Source organism: Equus przewalskii, chromosome 7 (assembly GCF_037783145.1).
Source record: "Equus przewalskii isolate Varuska chromosome 7, EquPr2, whole genome shotgun sequence".
Classification (NCBI taxonomy): Eukaryota; Metazoa; Chordata; class Mammalia; order Perissodactyla; family Equidae; genus Equus; species Equus przewalskii.
Window position 1 is genome coordinate 15,731,534 of NC_091837.1, and position 21,311 is coordinate 15,752,844.

Consider the following 21,311-nt stretch of genomic DNA (forward strand, 5'->3'; position numbering starts at 1 on the left):
CCAATTCCTAGAGACAGAAAGCAGATTTGTGGTTGCCTGGGGCTGGAGGTGGGAGAGGAGAAGCCTTGCCCATAGATGAGGGGTTTTCTCTTGGGATGATGGAAACTTTCTAAGATTAGATTGTGGCGATATCTACGCAACTATGTAAATTTACTAAAAATCGTTGAATAGTACACTTAAAAATGAGTGAATTTTATGGTATGCAAATTATCTCACTAAATCTGTTAAAAAGGTAGACATCAAATTTCAAAAACATAGTATAAAAAAATGTAAAATATCTTATGAATCATTTTTTATATTGATTATGTGTTAAAATGACAATATTTTCTATAAATTGGGCTAAACAAAATATATTGTTAGAATTTTAAAGAGAGCAATTGATGACCTCTGGGGGGGTCTCCCAAGGGGAAATGGCTTGGGGTAACCCATGATATGGAGTCTATTTCTGATCTCCCCTGGGGGAAAGCAAACGGATCCCAGGAAATTGAACAGGGCTAGGGGACCCCTGTGTCTCCTTTAATTGAGTGGGGGCAGAGGGGGAGCAGGAGGGGTTCTTGATGTCTAGCTTCAAGGCAGACTGATCAGGTCGCAGGTAGGACTTACTGATATGGAGAGGTTCTTCCTCCTGCTTGGTTGAAGATGATTCATTGTCCTCAACGTCCTTGCTGCACGTGGCCTGGGTGGTCACACTCGGGGGCTCATCTGAGCCGGGGTTCACGGAGACCATGCTGCTCTGGGGGGACGACCCCCCGCTGGTCCGAGACAGACTGAGTGTGGAGCCTCGCCGGCTCGGTTTGCGGGCAGTGGGACGTAGTCCGGGAATTTTGAATTTCTTGGTCTGAAGGAAAGAAAGAGGACAGGGATTTCAGAAAGAAGGAAGAAAAGAAAGGAAGGAGAGAAGGAGAAAGGAGGGTGGAAAGAAAGGAAGGAAGGAGGGAGGAAGGGAGAGAGAGAAGGAAGGAAGGAAGGAAGGAAAGCAGGAAAGAAAAAAGTGAAAACCTGGCTCTGAATGTGAATTCCTTTGGCTCTTTCCAACGTCATGAGACATCCTGGGTCTAGAGTGTCCTTCTGTCACAAATTGAGGTAAGTTAAAAATGCGTATTATTTGGAGCAAATGTGATGGGACTTACTCTCTTCAGCGAGCGCCATGGTTGCCCAAGCAGTCACCCCAGGAAGCCAAACACACATTCCAATGACGTTGCCATGGACCAGGACTGTTTTTGACTTTTCTTTTGTAATAACCATCAGAGTTGATTTTTAAACTGTGGGAGGCTGGGTCTCATTTCTTTAGCTATATCTTGGTTTTGACCTCAAATGGCACGTATCAACTTCTTGTTCACCCATTTGACTCCTAGGCCTCAAAGAGTGAAGATTTGTGTCACTGGAGGTTTTCTGAAGAACACAAGATGGAGGAAATTCTAGGCCTGACATTTAGGAGGTGGAATGGGGGGAAGCAGGTTTGTCTGATGGGGTGGCACTCCTAGGGCGGAAGGAGCCACGGTTGTGGTGGGTGGGAAGGTCTGGATGACAAGCCCTAGGAGGTAACTAAAGGGTAGGTAGGGGAAGTTCTGTGAGGGGAATGTGAATTTTGGGAAGGAAAGGAGTCAGGCATGTGTGTGTGAACCTTCTTGCATGATTGGAGTCACTTCAGAATGTGCTGTGAAAGGTCATGTCCTCACTTAACTCATCATCCGAGTCTTAGAGAGGCTTCCTAACTTGCCCAAGATCGCACATCTAGCAAGTGGCAGAGCCAGGACTTGAATCCAGGTCAGGCTAACCCCAAGGCTAATTATTATGCCTTGCCGAATCATGCTTTAAGCAGGGGCCAGCCAGTGGTGTATTGGTTATGTTCGTGTGCCCCACTTCAGTGACCCAGGGTTCGCAGGTTCAGATCCTGGGCACGGACCTGGTGCTGCTCATCAACTCATGCTGTGGTGGCATCCCACAATAAAATAGAGGAAGATCAGTGCAGATGCTAGCTCAGTGACAATCTTCCTTACACACACACACACACACACACACACAAAATACTTTAAGCCGTGCCTTTTTGAGTGGCATTGAAAATGCGCTTGATCTCATGCTGATGGTTCTTTATGACCTCCAAAATACTGGATTTTTTACAGTGGGGAAGAATGGGCCCTCAGATGCTCCAGAAAAAGAGCTCAATATGGGCCTGGGCTATAGTTTATGCTCAATTAATAGAAATAATTTTATTTGAGAACGCTTAAGATGAAAGCTCTTGCAGGGCAGACCAAGGTCTTTCTTTGATGGAACTCGTAGTGTTTGATACCCTGGGGAAGAAGATAAGGAGAAGAGGCAGCACTGACGATCACCCAACATTTAATAAATAGCTGAGTGGAGAGAATTCTCTCTAGCAGGATTCATCCCAAGGAATCCACTGGGTGTGATCAGAAGTAATTTCTTGATTGGCTACCACCGGGGGTCCTAAGTGTGGGTGGAACTTCCCTGCCCTGGAAGAGGGGAGGGATTTCTTGGCTGCAGAGGGGAAGAAGAAGGTGGGGGAAGGGGGAAGACCAGAGACGGGGAAGGCTGTGGGGCTTAAGATGTGGTCTCTCCCTGTGGCAGCCCCCTCCCCAACAAAATCTTCATTGAAATTCTACCTAAACGATGGAATGCTTCAGGATGTGACAGACTAGGGAAGTGGAGTTTGAATTGGGTTTGCCCAGATCTCCAAGGGGTCATACAGGTTACAAAATGACTGTGACAAAGGAAAAGCAAATACCAAAAGTTGGCATGTTCTCTCCCTTGATAAATTAAGAGCTTGATGCAGTGACCCCTTTGTCCTGACATTGCAGCTGGTCAAGAGCTTTCACAGGAAGCCCGCCTACTCCCTGCCACCCTGGAGAGAGAGGATGTCAGAGCTCAGGGATAATATATGTGGAAGTTGCCTCTTCTTGTTTCATCTCGCACAACATGAATTCCTGACTCTGGAAACCAGCTCTTCAGATCAGTGTCCCTTTTGGAGGCTGGACAGATTGCGTGAGGCGGGGCAGCCTGGAGTCTTGTAACGAGCATGGACTGGGAGCCAGGGGACCTCAGGGGAGCCTTGAGCAAGTCACTGCCCTGCCTCAGTTTCCTCATCTATAAAACAAAGAGGATGGACTGGAGTGACCTCTGGAGAATTGTCCACATCCAGAGTTCTGTGTGCGTCCTCCTCGTGCTAGGATTTCAACTTGTGCTCCTAAAGTTGCCATTAATTAAAATTCAATTAATAACCTCAGCCAGGAAATCCAAAGTGAAGAGCTGACACTTCTGATTAATTGAGAGTGGCAGAAAAATAAAACGTGGGGGGAGGATGTGACAGGCAGTTTCAGCATCTTGCTTCCCCTTTATTGAACTGACTCTCTGAATTGACTTAAATCCCCAAATGCTTCTTCCCTATTTTTTATATTTCACGCAGGGGCGGTGTTAACCAGCTGCCGTGTTCCAGCTCAGAGGGACTGCTTCTCGGCAACAAAGGAAAAGATTTCTCTGAATGATTCCTTATACTTTTTTCAGAAGCAAGTGTTTCAAACTGGTGGCCCAGGGGGAGGGAGACATGTTTAGCTGCCCAGAACTTTACAAATTGGGGAGATTTTTATATAAAAACCTAGGTTATTGGTCTCTCTTGAAAATGATAAGCCCCAGTCTCCCATCCCATGGGGCAAAGTGAACTGGAGCTGAGCAGGGTTTCCCCCCTTTAGCTGTGTGGGGGTACTCCTATCTGCCGCAGACCTCACCACTCCCTATTGCATTGCACCCAGGCTGATTTGTTCATTTACACAGCTTGCCTGGCTCTTACGATCTGCATTGGCACTGACAAGCTCAACACATACAGAAAAATATCAGTGGCTATGGGAGTTGATCACAGTCTCTCTTTCAAAGTCCTCATTTTACAGGTGGAGAAACTGAGGTCAGGAGTGAGGAAAGGACTTGCTCAACCCCACACAGTGAATGGTGTCACAGTGACTGAGCCAGGTCTCCTGACTCCTAATTTAGTGCTCCCCCACCGTCAGAGTGGACCGTGCTGCAGCTCAGAGTTTCACCCCCAAACTTCCCTGGGGAATTAGATTTTGTGGTGATTCACTGTCTCCTCCAGTTTTAGGTGGGACTGTTCCTGAAGGACATCTTTTCAAGGTTCATGGCTCCCCCTGCTTTCCTCTGTGCATAGCTTGAGATGGACGCCCACGACATCTCCATAGCAACTCTGTGTGATAAAAACAAAGGCTCTACTTCTCAAATCCGGGAGCACTCTGATGAAGGAGCAAGAAAATGTGAAACTCTTCATGAGCAGCAATTATAAGCATGATACCATGGAGAACATGCGTTTGAAGAGCCGAGTATTTAATAAGCAGACCCAGGATTAACTCTTGGCTCTGCTATTATCCAGCTGTGTGACCTCACACAGATCACTTAGCCTCTCTGAGCTCAAACTTCCTGCTCTCCCACCTAAAGATGAGACTGGTGTCCCATGGGGTTATTAAGAGGATAGAACAGGCTGATACACCCAAGGAGCTTCCTTAGCACAGAACCTGGCCCATTGCAATTATGCTAAAAAGTGGCTTCCAAAATTTATATGACCACAATCACGCTCAGCATTTTAACATTTTCAAAATGAGTTTGCATATTGTTTCCTGGGGTTCTTTCCTAATGGTGTGAGGTAGGCAGCAACCAGCATTACGTCCATTTTGTGGGTAAGGGCGCAGCTTCAGCAACCACTCTAGTCGTGTGCTCTCTCAATTACCTTTAGCTATTTAAGTGTCATCTCCTGCCATTATTACTGTTATGGTTCTTGTTTGTTGAGTGGATGAATTTGGGAGATTTGGGGTTTGGAGTGAAAAGAATAGACCTCTTGATGTTCTCTTAATAATAAACACAGGTCCTAGTTTGTGGGAAACCCTGTCTGTCGAACCACTCACTTCTTATTTTCTAACTGGGTTAAAAAGAAAAAAGAGAAAGAGAGAGAATGACTATTATTGATTAACGACAGAGTGAGGCGAGCCCATTTCCTTCTGGTGACATCTTGTTAAGCGGCTCCTCAGCTGCTGCTTCCCTTCTCCGTGAAGTGGTGTCCAGCCAAACGTCATTTCTCCTATAATCCCCAGATAATCATTTTAATTAAAATTCACAAAAACAGCATGTGGTTCTGACTTCCTTTCACTCAGAAAACCAACTAGGAAAAAAAAAAGTCTTATCAGAGAAAAGACTGGCAAAAAACGCCTGCGACACAAGTTTGAGGCTGGTAGCCAAGGGGTAGAAACGTGCGCTGATGGTTACCTTTGGTGCTGTGACAAAGTGCTCCCACCTCTGTCCCATGGACTTGTCCTTAGTGATTTTCCTAATCGTGTTCTTGCTTCCACCTGGGTCCCTGAGTGAGAAACAGCTTAATGAGTTTTCCATCTCCAGAGCCTTGGTTTATTACAAGTTCTTTTAAGAAATGCAATAAATAGAGGGCGGATGGCAGCTGGTATCTCATGCTTTTCTTCCCCCACCCTGTACTCTGTGAAGCGGTGGGAGGGACAGTGCTCCAGGGCAGGGTCTTGTGAGTGAAAATCGAGCTGTGGAGAGACCACCACTTCCTGGGTCGGCACTGAGGGAGGTGGACTATATTTGCATGCATTCTGCATCTATTTGCATCTTGGACTCAGGTCCTCTCACAGACTCCCTGGCTGGTCTGTGGTTATTCCCGAGGGTGAATTGAAAAGCGTGTTCATTTCTGACTCTCAGTCTGCTCTGGTGCCTAAGGGTCCCACCATCAGGGGCACTTCTGAGGAACACAGAAAGAATATTGCTGGGTGATGTTGGAGGGAGCTTGTGGGGTGAGTTGCACAGTGAAAAATCATTGGTTTGGAGTTTATTGAGCAAAAGTCCATCCGATGTGCAAGATGTTTCTGTGCATTCTCACGGAATCATCTCAACAAAAGCTTGTGATATAATTATTATCATCCCATTTTACAGATGAGAAAACAAACTCAGAAGGCTTAAGTCACCTACCCAGATGCATATTTACAGTGAGTCTAAGGACCCTCACTTGCATGGGTCCCTCCAGGGCCCTCTACCTAATTTTGTACTGTAATTTTGTATTCTTTTTCTTAAAGCACCTCCTCCCCCCAATTAAACTTCAGGTCCCACAAAACCCAGATCCTCCCCTCGTGAGTTGGGAACTGTCTGGGTATGAGAATGAAGCCCCGGTAGGCTCTGTTGGTGACATGCCCATAATCCCTTATCTGAAACTTGTGGGACCAGATGTGTTGCCAAACTCAGGATTTTGGCATTTTGGAAAGGCCATACGCTGCGTATACCATAGATTAACATAACCCCTCCACTGGGGTCTGGGACAGCATCCTGTAATCAGACACATTAATATTTCTGCAACAGTGTGTATGAATATTTATACTAGGTGGGATAAATAAAGATTATAAATAGCTTCAAGTCAAGTTTTGCCACCAAATCGGTTTGGTTCATGTCATATTTTGCTGCCAAAAGAGTTATGGAAAAACTGGGTTTTCAGAGCCTTTTAGATTCTGGGCTTGTGGCTATGGGGTGGTGGGTCCCTGTTGATAAGGCAGGAAGACTCGTTGTGTGCTCTGTCAACTACCCCTACCTATCTATCTGTCGATCGATTGATTGATTGATCTATTGATCTCTCTTTCCATCGTCCATCCATCCATCTCTCTCTTTATCCCCTTTTTCTCTGCAGAAAGGATTTTAGATGGCTAGGATCCAACATTTGGCTGGCTGTCACCTAGCATAGAGCAGGGCCTTGAGGGTAAAAGATGGAGACCAGTGAGGGTAAAAGATGGAGACCAGTTTGATGCGGGAGCCATTGACAGTGTTCTAGACTTATCAGGGGCTGCTGAGTGCCGGTGGCGGGAATCAGTGCTCAGATTTAGGAGGCAAAAGGTGATCAAGATAAACTACGTGAGACTGGCTTCTTACGTCATGGGCGTCTGAATGACAGAATCAAAGGCTTTCACCAGCCCAGGTCGGGGGCAGGGTGTGTGCGCTCTTCACTGGCAGGACCTTGCCGAACATCGAACATCTCCCGGCTCCCAGCTGCATCATGAGAAATCCACCCAGCCGCTAAGGTGGAGGAAGTGGGGCTGGGGAGGGCGGGGTGAGAATGTGCCTCCAAGCTTTTTGTAAGACTTTATGTTTGATTACACCATAAAAAGCCCTCCGAATAATTAACAGTTAAGCTCATTTAACGTTGGTTCTGCCTGTCTCTCCCCGGAGTAATCAAATTAGGGAATATTTAAAATCCAGCCAGAGGAAGGAGCAGCCACACTTCAGTCCTATAAACAATATTTAAACTGGCGGTGCTTTTGAAGTCTGATTTAAGGCTCACCAGCTGGAAGCCTTAGCATTTCACTTTGGAGCGTTTCTTTCAAGACCACAGGGCTTTTTAGCTTGTCTCCTCTGCTAACGCAGCCCGCGCTGTGCCTCCAGCCTTCTTCTTGAAGTTCAAGCAGCCCCCCTTCCCCTTTTGAAATTAAATCTGGTCCCAGCCTGGCTTTCAAAGTCTTAAATATTCAGGCCCGATCGGGAAGATGGAGGTTTTCTGCCAACATCGACTTCCAAGACGACCTGAAATCTATTGCGACTTTCAGGCAGCAGGCTAAATGGGCTAAAACCGCAGCGGGCTTCCCAGGGACCCTAAAAAGCCCTGCGCCCTTGCTCTGGTGAAGCCACTGATAAAGAAAGGGCCCGGTTAGACAGAATCAGTCTCTCTGATGTTTCATTTTCAGTGGCGAATAAACCAAAAAGGAAGATCAATAGGGGGAGGAAAAGAAACAAACAACCTGGGCTTCGTGGTCCACAGTGGGCTGACGACACACCTCGTCCGAGAAAAGCATGGCAAGTTGGCGCTCCTTCCCCCGGCCTGGCGGGGTAGTCGTTAGTGCTGTTCACCAGAGTCCCTGGTCCTCCCGGCTCCTTGAAGTCAGGTGTAGCAGCACTGTGGCTTCCTTTGTTCGAAAATACATGAGCAAAAGTGACAATGGCACGCCGGGGGACACTTTACAACCCGGTCCTCAAGTCAGGTTCCCTTTTCTGCTGTGTTGATGGTGGAAGCTTGTGTTGAGATGGGGCGCCTCTCAGTCAGGGTCCCCGAGTGACTATAGTGAGCAGAGCCCCACGTTGATGACAGAGAGGGTGAGCAAGAAATGAACCTGTGTTGCATTAAGACGTTGAGGTTTGGGGGTTGTTCCTTCCGGCAGCTTAATTTAGCTTACCTAATGGATGTCCCTGACACTGACTGACTGTGTGACCTCCGGCAAGTCTCTCTGAGCATCCGAACCAGGAAAGTGGAGTATGTTGGTAGTTAACTGTGGGTCTAAGAATCAGGCGGACCGGCTGAGTCCTCCGCCTGCCCCGCCACTTCCTAAATGTGAGAGTTTGTGTAAGTCGTTTAGCCTCTCTGAGCCTCGGTGTCCTCATCTGTAAACTGGGGGAATGATAGGAGCTATGTCAGAGGATCGCTGTGAAGATGAAATGAAGTGGGGCTTGCTAAGGGCTTGGCGGGTGCCTTGTATGCCTTTTTCAACAGAGCTCCTCATGTGGCTTGCAGGAGGGGCTGGCTCATGGTGGGAGATGAGGCTCTAGGGCAGATAGGTGGGCCCAAAGCTATAATTTTTGGACCATAATTTCCTCCTCCTGAAGCCTTCTGGGGGATGCTATTTCCTAGAAATCAAGGGAAGAGGGTGTTGAGCGCTGTCTCATCTCTTTTAATCGTACCTGCCAAGCATATTTTGCTCCTAGCGGTCACTTGAAGACGTCTACCCACAGTGGTGACCAGAGCAATTTTTGCAGATACTTCACTCTTTTCCTGAACCCTCATTTGGGATAAAACACTTGCTTCTCAGCTGTTTTTACAGTCTGTAAGCTGGCTTAGGACGTGTCCAGGCGTCCACAATCAAGATGAAGAACAGAGGTAACTGGTGATTTTGCACCAGGGGGCGGATAGAGATCAAAGCTCTCAGGATCTCCCGGGGTCGCCCCGTCCTGCCTCCTGAGTGACAGGTGCTCCTGCCGCGTTCTCCCACTCCTGTAGAGATGTCCATTTGAGTGCAGGAGTGGAGAAATGAGGCAATTAAATCAGTGCAGAGAGGAGAGCAGGCGAAATCAGAGACTTCACTCAAATGTCGCCTTCTGAGTGAGTCTTTCCCGGATGACCCAATTTAAAAGCCACTCCCTACTCTGTCACTACCACATCATCCTATCAATGTCTTCATGACGCTTAGTGCTATCTCAAAGTATCTTGATTATCACATGTGTATTATCTGTTGCTCCCGCCATGTCCCCAGGACAGAAGCTCCAGAGAGCAGGGATTTCGTCTGTTTTCTTCACCACCATATCCCCTGTAATGCCTGAAAAAAGCAGGCTTGAGAAAAATGAGACTTTCCGGGGCAGGGGGGAGCACATGACAAGGGGAAAACAACTTAAATATGATAACTGCTATTACGTGCATTATTCAGAACGATGCTGCATTTTTTTTTCACAAGAGTGACAATCTGGCAAAGACCTAAAGGTCTTTGGGGGAATTGGTTAAATATGTTGATAAACTCCACAGTCATCAAAAGAGGTTCTGACATGGAGAGGTGCTCTCCATAAATCAAGTTAAATAACAAAAATTTAGTTGCAAAGCAATAAACATAGAATGGCCTTTTTGTTATTTTTTAAAAAGAAAATTATGTATTTATATATCATTATCTTGGCAAGTTGGGGTCCCTTCTGTATCCTGGCGTCCCCTGGCAAATATTACTTTGTTGAATTAGTCTTCTTTTTGACACCAGATTGTTCCCTAAATTAATTGAAGACTTTTGGGCTTTAGCTTGAAACAGAGGAGACGATCGTTTCGTCATTAAGGGCACGTGCTTTTCCAGCTGGGCTGCCCGGGTCCAAATCCTGACTTAGCTTTTACTGGCTGTGCCACTTTGAGCAATTCTCTGTGCCTCAGTTTCCTCATCTGTAAGTCAGAATGAGGCTCAAAGGAGGTAACATACCCAGAGCAGTGCTTGCCATAGAAAGCACTGGAATACCAGCTATTTTCACTACGACATGGTAGTTGGGTTTCGGTGCCCGTGTCCTATTTGAAACGTCAAAGCGTGGTTGCCTTTTAGCCACGTATGTTTTTCTAAGTGAGGAGTGGGTTCTCTGTGCTTGGGCAGCTCAGCCCTTGAGTGTCTGGACTCTCTTAATGAAAGTCAAGATTTCACCTGCCTGGACTCCCCCATTAAGAGTGGGTCCAATGGTGTCTCCCTGGGACAGCCTGAGGCAATAAGACGCAGATGCCTGTGCTGCTCCTGTAGCTCCAGAGGAGAGCGCATGACTGTGGAGACTCAAGGCTTTGGAAGAACTCCTCCCACCTTCACCCCAGGCGTGTGTGCTGCACCCTGCCTGGAAGGGAACTCTTCACTCCCCTCTTTGGCCTGGGGTCTGCCCTGTTCTTTCCCACTGCAACAAGGGAAGACGGCAGTGGGCTTGGGGTGAGTGGAATTAGGGAGACGTGGCACTAGGACTTGTAGTGCTTGCTCACATCTGGTCCCGTCTGCTTCTCTGTCAAGGTCCACTCATTTCTAGTCAGTTCCTGGAAATTTAGTCTCAAATTAGAATAATCCCAACACAGTTCACAACCCCTTATCCAATTCCCAAATCCAAAGGGTCTTGAGAACCAAAAAAATTTTTATAACTTCTTTAGCAGCAAAACATGACCTGAGTGATGGGAAGCTATTGGTGACCATCATTTACCTTGATTGTGCACTTAGTGTAAATATTCATTCATTTTTTTCTAGAAATATAGTGTTTGATGATAGGGTGCTGCCCCAGTCCCCTTGAAGAGTGTGATGTTCTGTATATATGCCCCATATTTTCTTTCTAAAATGCCAAAAAAGAAAAAAATCAGAATTCTGAAACACAGTTGGTCCCAAAGGTTTGGATAAAGACTTATGAGTCTGTATATATAAAGCAAGTCTTGCTTTGCCTATATAGAGGTTTGCATCTCTCAGAGAAGGATAATTAGCATATTCATTATTGAAGGCTCAGTTTCCACTCCGTTTTGGACCCGATCATCTTGTCAATTGAAATAGACTCTCCTGCTAGCAGTAAAATTAATGAGGATGCTGGGAAATGATAATGTGTTTGAATTGCCACATGATGAAATTGGGAAGGGCTTTTTTTTTTTCTAAATAAAGCAGAGGCTCAGATGCAATTCACAGTGACATCCTAAAATCTGTCATCCGTCCGTTCACCCCGTCATCCACCAATCCATCCAAATAGGGATCTTTCTGCAACTAGCAAAGCTCATCTTCCACTTGTAGTACAGCAGCTGCCAGTTAGCGAAGTTTTGCTGCCTGTAGAAAGCCCACATCGAGGCATTGGACCACCCCACTTTCTTGCTGTAAAATCCACATAGGGCGGAATTGGACCTATAAACACCATTATGCCTAGAAGAAAAGAAACCTCTGGGATCTACAGGTCCTCAGGGATGGATGCTTCCTTTTGGAAAATGCATGGTAGGTGTCAAGGCTCCACTGCTTTAATAACAGGAGATCCTGGCTGCTTGATGGTGGAAACTCAGAAAACCACAGTTAGAAGAATGGAAGATTTGGGATTTCTCTCTTGGGGTCATTCCCTGGATTGTTTATCTTTGCAACCAGATTTTGGTTGACCTCGTGTAGCCTTTTTTCTGTGTGTTTGTATGTTTCTCCATTCATCCAGTGAACAGGGATCTCATCTGTTGGCAAAATTCTGCTCAGAAGTTTACTTCTTTCCTAGCCTTATGTCTCAATGGCATTGATAGTCATGGAGCTAACTGTTCTTTAAAATAGGGATTTCAATCTTGAATAGCTATCATTTAGTGAGCACTTATTGTGTTCTCAGACATTAAGCTAAATGCTCTACATGCTTTATCTTGCTTAATCCTTACAACATCTCTTCTGAGGCAGGAACCCATTTGATAGATGAAGAAACAGGCCCAGAGATGTCAAGTGACTTTGCCCAAGGTCAAATAGCTGTTGAGTGGAGGGGCCTGGACTTCTCCAGATCCATCAGGTGCCAAAGCCCTCGCTCTTAATCCCTTTAATTCCTTTGTGCTTTAAAAAGTGCGTTTGAAGATTTGGGGAAATTCACATCATGGCCCAAGGGTGAAACAACATAAATAGGGATTAAGGATTAATGAGAAGGCATCCTTTTCCTTTCTTGCTAACTAAAAAGATGCTTTCTGATACTTTCTAGGGTACTTAAAACTGTTACCCACCCCACCCCACAGATTCATAAAATTTTTTTGTCTATCCCGAACAGTGGTGTGCTAGAGTTGGCTCACGCTGGCTTGCAAGAACTGAATTTACACTTCTCTTCCCAACTCCAAGTTCAGTGACATCATGTTGATAAGCCTCAAATCAGCCAGGGTGGGAGTATTCACACCATAGAAATCGGCGTTGCTGCAAATCACGGGTTATCCCACCTGGAGAACTGGTTATTAAATATTTACCAGCATACCACTGATCCCACACTAAAACCACCATCAGGAGCAGATGGTTCCCTGGAGAAGAAAAAAACCCAACAAAGACTGACTTCCCGGGGGACTCTCTCCTGGACCGCTTTTTTCTGTCAGAACGGGCTGAGGTTCTGGTTCAGGATCTGCTCTTACAGAGCTGGGCATCCTCAGATCCTGGATGGGATTCTGTCTTGAGAAGTCTTAGTAAGAACATCCGCTATTCTCCATGTGACCGCTATGTCTCTTTTTACTGCAGGTAACAATTTTTGGTCACATTCTGGGCCTATTCCTAAAACCAAGCAAAGGAAATAAAGATGGTCCTCTTTGTCTTCTCAATCCAAATTCCACATTATGTTCTTGCCTCGGTTTGGGAGAACAAGTACCCAAAGCTCAGAGGCAAGATGTTGCTGCTGGTAGCTTGCTCAGGGAGATGAAATGCTATTAGAAGTCCATTGGCTCAGGGGCCTTTTTCTTAGCATCTGAGCAACTGACTGTGAAAAGAATTAGATGTTGCTCTGACCCAGAAATTCCATTTCTCAGAAATGGTAACAGAAATACAGCTAACAGAAATATTTTCAACCAGGCACAAAATGGATGGACAAGGGTGTTTCGTGCAGTACTACAGTCATGCTCTGCATAAGGACATTTCAGTCACCGACAGGCCACATATACGAGGGTGGTCCCATAAGATTAGTACCATAGAGCCTAGCTGTGTAGTAGGCTGTGCCATCTAGGTTTGTGTAGCTACTGTAGGGGAAGAAGACGTTTTCCTCTACCCTTCTAGGTTCTTCTGGCTGATCTAAGAATTAAATTGACCTGAGACACATTAACAGGAGAAAAACGAACAAAAATTTAATAACACGTATAGGGGGGAGAAACTCAGGAAAACTCAGTAACTCACCAAAATGGCCAAAGCCTTCACCTTAAATACCATCCTCCGCTAAAGACAAAAGAAGAGGTTGGGGGTGGGGACAGTCAGGGACTTCAAAGGGAAGGAAGGCAATTCACAAGTAGGTGAAAAGAGCAAACATTTGGAAAACAAGCGTTTGCTTGGCCACACAGAAACAGAAGAACACAGAGGGGGCCCAACAAGCAGGCTTTTCTAGTTTCCTCCTTGTCTACCACCCAGTTCATGTGATGCTAAGGTGATAGCTCCCTTCCTGAGACAAGTTTTTAAATTTAAAATCTTTTAGGCAGGTAAGGGGGAGGTAACAAGAAAAACTTTCTGAGTCTTTTGTTTCTTAAAAATAATCAGCCTAAAATAATCCTCACGTTAGAGATGCACATTTTGGGGTAGCAAATTTTGTTCACCTTCAGTACACTCTATGATGTTTGAGCAACATGCAATTGCCTAACGACACACTTCTCAGAACATATCCTCGTCATTAAGTGACGCATGACTGTATTTGAAATGGCAAAAACTTGGGAACAACCTTAGAGTCCATCAATAAAGAAATGGTTTCTAAGGTACGGTCCATCTACACCATAGAATACGCTACAAGTATTTCCTTAAAAGAGTGTGAAAAGCGTTAAAAGAATGTGGAAACTTTGTATGCAGCATCATGGAAAGATCCACTAGACACTGCAAAAGGGGGAAAAAGTCACAGAAAATAATATGCAGATGTGGGGACCTGGAATTGGCCACCCCAAGATATGTCTCTTTGGTATCAGGATTATTTGAGGCTGATTTCTTTTGATAAACTGGGACAGGGAAGGAGGCTCTGAGGAATGGAACTTGCCCTTCCTTAGGACACGTTTACATTTGTAAGGTAAATCTCTATCTGTAAAAGGTGCCTCCCTCTCTGTACCAGGAAGAAGAAAGGAGATGACCTTCTCTCTAAAAACTCTTAATCAATACCAAAGGCAAGGACTTAAAACCTGCATTTTATTGTGCTAGTCTGGTAACCTCCTGTAACTGACTTCCCTCCCCCTCCCAACTTTGGCATTCCTTAAGGATTAAACATCTTTCCTTAGGCTAGGAACCGATTGCTGCTGCGCTCACCTGTGACCGCCCAGCTCCAGACATAGACTTGCCTCCTGCTACGCCCACCGAGATAGCAGACCATTACCTGCTGTGTCCATCAAGCACTGTGCCAACAGGGCAATCTTGTGACTATTGTGGGAGGGACATTTCAATCACATGTGAAACACCCTGTTTGGGGCTATATAACCACTCTGTGCACCCCACTTCTTCAGTGCCCTTTCTTCCTTCGGGAAGAAAGGCCCCGGGCCATGGTTCCTCATAAAGCTTTGTTTAATTTTCTCTTGCTATTCTGTCTCATGTGAATTTAATTCGTTCTCCAGCTAGACGAACCCCCATTTGGGGAGAGGAAATGTCCTCCTCCCCTACACAGAATAGGATCCCATTTCTGTAAAAAAAAAAAATCTGTATATATTTATAAAGGGAGGGCCTTAGAAAGGTCTGGAAGGAGGTAGGACATGCCTCAGACCTTTAAAAGAGGTTTTTATCGGGAGGGAATGAATTTGGGGGGTGGGTGAGAATAAAGGCTTTATACTTTATATACTTCTGAATTTTCTGAAAAGTTTTAGTAGGAATAAATTGTATTCATTTACTACTTGAGCAGTTTTGTTTAAAAAAATAATGCGTGGGAAATGTTTTAAGGCTGTGGGTTTTCAAACAAGTTCTGTGAGCCACAAAGATATTTTGGAAATAAGTGGGGTGCCTCGGTGGGGATCGGAGTGACATGGAGGGGCCCCAGGTTTCTCAGGCCACCCAACCTCCTGCTTCATATAGAAGCTCCAGTTTGAAAAATTTAGTTTTACATTATTGGGGTTTCCATAAAAAAAAAGAGATTGCTGCTGCTTAAAAAAATAAAGGTTATGAACAACTGCATCAAAGAAGACTACAGTTTTAAATTCACCCCAACCGAAAACATGGAATCGATTGGACTTACCGGTTTATCCATAGATGCACAATTTATATTTCTGGTTGCATTTGAGGTTAGTTTCTCTGGGCTCTGGTGCCAGAGATGAATCAGGGTGGGAGGTGGGGTGGCAAATTTGGGAGAGGGGTGGCAAATGTCCTCAGGAGGAAGGAGTTAATTAAGATTCAGGATTTGGGGAGAGAAAGACGATGGAATTCACTTTCGAGGCAGGGAGGGCTCTGAAAGGATGGTGATGGTTTATTGGGTGGCAGTGGGGAGTTTCCATTTACAGGGGAAGGGGAACCATTTGATTTGACTCAGGCTGGGATTTTCACAGAGCAAATGGAATTCTTCAAGTCAGGGTTCTTGACCTTTTCTGCCCTATGCTTGCAGATAACATGACTCCCCTTAAGGAACCAATGCCTTACCTGCCTTGTTTCTTGTTCCGCCTTGTGTGTGCAATGCAGTTCCTGCAACAGTGGCCTCAAGGCTTTTGCATGTGCCCTCCCCTCCGGTGGGGACACACCTAACACTTTTGTTGGCTGAGACAACATGTTCTAGAGCTTCGGCTTGAGAAAACCCAGCTGCTCCAGGGACCTGCACACTCAGTATTCCCTTGCATGCAAGCGGAGAAATAGTCACAATATATACTAAAACAGACAAACCTTGAGAGAAAGGAGAAAAACAAGAACTAAGACAGAGAAGGGTTAAAGGAATGGGGTGAAGGAGGAAAAGGAAGAGGAGCAAACGAAGAATGGTGTTGGGGAGACATGGTCCAAGATGTTGGAGGGAAATCTAGCTGTGGACACAGTGGTGTGTTGGTCTAGCTGGCCAGTCTCACCGTGGCTGATTGATTTCAAGCTACCGATGTGATGTCACTGACTGTGGAGTTGGGATCAGATGTTGGGAGGAGATGCACACAGTCAGCTCTCATGACTGTAGGCCCTGGCTGCAGCACACCCCTCTTTGGATCCCAGCACACCCCCTGTTGGGAGTTAGAAGAACTCTTAAAGCAACCCACCCACCCAAAACAGCAGAAGGAAGGTGAGCACATGGAGGAGGCCCTCCCGAACTGCCCAGTCGATGGCTAGTTACGGCGGGTTGAAGGGCTGAGACCTACTTTGGATTCCAGCAGGTGATCACAGGCTTCATGGTGTGGTGGGTGTGGTCAATAGTCAAGGCCTCCAGGAGCCAGTGGAGGGCACAGAGCTGGCGGAAGAGGGGTTCCCTGTGAAGACAGAGAGAGGGAGCATAGTGGGATCCTATCAGAACCAAATTCTTCACAACAATGGCATTAGAGACAGGAGTTGTACTGGTTCCCAGCTGGAGAGCCGTTGCCATGCTCCAGGCGTGTGGAAGTATTTCCTATACATCATCTTGCAAAAACTTTGCAACAGGCCTGTGAGAGATTCGTTGGCCCCATTTTACAGATGAGGAATCTGAGGAGTTAGGGAGCTTGTGCCAGGTCATTAGGCTGGCAGGTGGCAGAGCCATGATTTGACATGAGATGACCCTGTGCCAATGATGGGGAGTTTTTGCATGTAGGAGAGAATGATGATGATGGGGTCCCATGGCTAGAGGTCTTGACTCAGGCAAATGAGAGGATTGAGGGAAATTAATATCCTACAGGCATCCAACTGTTCATCCAATAAAAGTGTAATAAATACACTGAGTGCTGAAGGAGTCAGGAGACACAGGGAAACTAGCGTATTTATTATACTCCCCCCCCCGCCCCCAGATTAACAATTGGGACCAATGCTTTAAATTCATAAATCCTTTGTCCCCAAATGGAGCTGGATGTTGAAGCAAAACTCATTGAACATATTATTTGAAAACGTAACGAAAACATTGTTTAAAAATATGTCTAACCTATATTTGCTGATTTGGGGCGGGGGGCGTCTTGTATTACAATTAGTCAGGCATTGACTAGGGCACTTTACACACATGATTTAATTCTCCCAGCAACCTGCTGGGGTCTGAATCATTACCCACGTTTTAGAGAAGAAGAAAATGAGGCTCAGAGAGGTGCAATCACTTTGCTCAAGGTCACGCAGCTTGTTGGTGATAGAGTTGGGAGCTGAATATCTTTTTTAATGCTCCCATCAACCCTATAAAGAGGGGACTTTACAGGTGAGAGACCTGAGGCTCAGAGAGGTAAAGTGAGTTGTCTGAGGTCACACTGCTTGGATTAGTGAGGATTTGAACCTGAGTCTGTTTAACCCCGGAGACTGCGCTTTCACGAGCCTGAGCGCTGATTGTTCCAGATGCTGATGAAGTCAACACAGCGGTCACCCCGAGAGCAAAGGCAGGAGAGGGTTAACGCGCTGCCTGCATTTTTCCTGGAAACAAGGTGGAGTCCTGACCAGCCCCCCCTCCCCACATGATTTCTCCTCTTACACTAATGGGAGAGCTGCCTCCATTACGAACCTGTGTAATTGCTCTTCTCTGAAGCGGCATCCTGATCAATACTCCCCAGGGCTCCTGGGCCTGATGCTCACAGGGACAGGAAGGGGTCCACCCTGCTGCTTCCTGGAAGGCACCACCTCAGAGGTGGGGCCCCAGCCTGGGCCGCCAGTGTGGAGCTGACCTAGGGGGATCCCAGGAAATCCCTGGAGAGGCATCAGTGTCACTCAGCTTGAAGGGGAACTGCCCCCATGTAGTGTGGTGGCCGTGTCCACCAGGTCTTAGGAAGATCAGAGTCAGCAGCTCTCTTTTTCCTTCTCTGGAGCCCCTTCCTTCTACAAATTATTCACTAAGCACCTATTCCCTCGATTCTCATTTAAAGGACCTGTAAGCCCACAGCCCTTCTGGTTCTTGTCTCTCTCTTCCCCCTTAATACCATCTTGGTCCTTAGAGGTAACTGCATTTGGTGGCTCTGGGCACTGGGCCACATCCAGCATTTTGCCAAGAGCAGCCGCTGGCTGTGCCATGTTCCTGTCCCTGTGCCATGACACCCCCTGCACTGTCACCATAACCCCAGGATGCTGTGAAAGGCCTGGGGAGATGCTCTCCTCCTCTGTTCACAACTCAGAGCCCCTGCAGGCCTGGGCTTTGGGTTGCGTGGGGTGGGGGCGGGGAGGGAGGGGCGAGTCAAGGGGTGAGATGGAGTCTGCTTGGTCACGAGAGTGACGTGGGACATGTGAGCATCAGATTCATTTCTACAGGTAACAAGAACAGGCGCAAACCTGACTCTATCCGTCCCTTGCTTAAAATCTTCAAATTCCCTAAACCATCTGTTATGGGCTGCATTGTGTCTCTCCCCGCCAAATTCGTGTGTTGAAGTCCTAACCTCCAGTGCCTCAGCATGAGACTGTATTTGGGTATGGGGCCTTTCAAGAGGTGATTATGTTAAAATGAAGCTGTTGGGGGTCTGACTGTGTCCTTACAGGAGGAGGAAATTTAGACATGCAGAGAGACACCAGGGTTGCGCGCGCATGGACGAAAGGCCGTGTGAGGACACAGCAAGAAGACGGCCGTCTGTAAGCCAAGGAGAGAGGCCTCAGAAGAAACCAACCCCGTGGGCACCTCGATCTTGGACTTTCTGCCTCCAGAACTGGGAGACGACAAAGTGCTGTTGTGGAAGCCCCCAGTCCGTTACGGCAGCCTGGGCAAATGAGCACACCGCCACATACGAGACCCCGTCCACCTCTCCAGCCTCCAGCCTCCCAGCTCATCCTTGTGCTGTCGTTGGCAGTCTGCTGAATGTCCGCTCAGTGGCCCAAGCTTACCACACTCTCTCTCTGCACTCCCTGGGTTAAAATCATAACTTTGCCCTTTACTAGCTAGGTGGTCTTGGCCAAATGACTTAACTCCCCCGAGCTTCAATTTTCTCATCTGTGTGATGGGGTAATTGTCAGAGTGAAGGTGAGGTGATGAGTGGTGCTTGGTACTATACTCTGCTCCTGACACATATTCCTCTTTCTCCTCCTCCTCCTCTGCCTCTCGGTGATTGGGTCCCAGCTCAGATGTCACCTCCATCAGGAAGCCTTCCTTGATTTCTCTAGGTTTGGCTTGTTCTCTCTTCAAGGAGATTCTAAAGCATCCCAATCCTTACAACGTATTCCCTTGTCCTTACCTTTCATATCCCTGCTCTATTATAACTACCGGTTTGCTTGTTTCTCTGGCCCTCGAGCCTGCAAGCTAGAGTCTTGTCCACTACAGGTTACCCTGTGCTGCGCACAAATAAGGCTCAATATATTTCTAGTTACAAACGGAAAGTGGCAAGAATGAACTAGTTCGGATCCAACGGTTTCCTGAACTGATAACTCAGGCACAGTTCTCATATGCAGAACCGCTGAGATAATGAAGAGTAGTAACAACAGCGATAACAAAATAATAATAATAGTAAACAGTTCCTGTAGAGCTGACCCTGTGCCAGTGTGCAGACGCTGTTTTACGTGTTCTGCATCCATTAAACAACGTCATCCTTATAACAACCCTGTGGGGAAGATATTGCTAGCATCCCCGCTGTGCAGATGAGGAAACGGAGGCATCGAGGGCGACGTAACTTGTCCAAGCTCACTAAAGCCAGCAAAAGGCTGAGCTGGAATCTGAGCCCAGGCCGTCTGGTTCCTGAATCTGTGCTTTAACGACAAGGTTGATGTTGTCTTTTGTTATAGGGGACAGCCCTCCCTTTCCGCCAGAATAGGGTTTCATCTGAGGGGTCTAAACCTTTTTCTCTGCTTATAAAAAGTGTCTCACAAAAATGTGCACGTGGATGTTTATAGCAGCTTTATTCCTAATGGCCAAAACTTGAAAGCACCTGAGACGTCCTTTCGTAGGGGAATGGGTCAACTGCACTACATCCAGACAATGGAATGTTATTCAGCACTAAAAAGAAATGAGCGATCCAGCCATGAAAAGGCATGGAGGAAGCTCTAATGCATATTACGAAGTGAAAGAAACCAATCTGAAAAGGCTGCACACTGTATGATTCCAATTATATGACACTCTGGAAAAGGCAACACTATGGAGAAAGTAAAAGGGGTTGCCAGGGGATGGGGAGAGCGAGAGGGATAAACAGGTGGGTCACAGAGGATTTTTAGGGCAGTGGAAATACTCCGTATTTTACTCAATAGTGGATACACATCATTGTACATTTGTCTAAAAGCATAGGATGTACACCCCCAAGAGAGAACCGAGGGCAAACGAGGGAGTTTGGAGGAGGATGACAGGTCGGTGTAGGTTCACCAATTGTAGCAAATGTCCCACTCTGGTGGGGGATGTTGAGGGTGGGGGAGGCGTGCGGAGGCCGAGGGTATGTGGGAGTTTCTGCACCTTTTGCTCAATTTTGCTCTGAACCTAAAACTGCTCTGAAAAAAATAAAGTCTTAATGAAGAAAGAAGCCCCTCAAACCCAACGACTGCTACTCTAATGTTCAGTGAGATAAACTGAAAAATAAAAGAAAGTAAGTCCCCAAAACATGCTTGATAGAAATCAGTCCTTTCTCATCATGTTTGTACGTCAGGTCACAGCACAGTATCTTGATTTGATCAAATTCAAAGAGAAAGCATTTATTTCTCAAATGCAGGGCATAATAGATGGAAATGCTGAAGCAGGCGCACAAGTCCTGCTTCTAAAATCCTTGTGCTCAGAGATCGGGCCAGCAGCCGGTGGTCAGCACACCTGAACAGCACCCTCTGTTGAAACTGCTGTACCAACCAGAATACAGCTGAGTGTAAATGTCCCTGAGAGGAAAACGACGTCTTTTTCGCTTTTACTAAGAGAAGTCGGAAAATGCGTTCAAAACCCTTCTAGGCTCCCTCTGCTGACTGCCAAGGGCAAACCTGGACACAGGTGGGGTTGCAGGCACTGCTGACTGCACAGTCGCACATGAAAGGCTGTGAGGACATCTCAGAGAGGAAAGGAGAGGCTGTTTCTCATTCCTAGAGACCCACTCCCCTGCCTTTTTTAAAGAAAAAGGCCAAGTC

General features: G+C 46.5%; 1 protein-coding gene across 4 annotated transcripts in view; it reads right to left on the reverse strand.

Moving 5' to 3' along the window:
• Positions 1-21,311, reverse strand: part of CCDC60 (coiled-coil domain containing 60) — a 157,917-nt gene that overhangs the window by 18,396 nt on the left and 118,210 nt on the right. For all 4 annotated transcript variants that reach the window (XM_070627121.1, XM_070627122.1, XM_070627124.1 and 1 more), the window contains exons 5-7: positions 16,502-16,609; positions 5,278-5,368; positions 604-838 (exon numbers count right to left, since the gene is read on the reverse strand). In XM_070627121.1, coding sequence (XP_070483222.1) covers positions 604-838; positions 5,278-5,368; positions 16,502-16,609 — 434 coding nt within the window. The remainder of the gene's footprint in view (positions 1-603; positions 839-5,277; positions 5,369-16,501; positions 16,610-21,311) is intronic.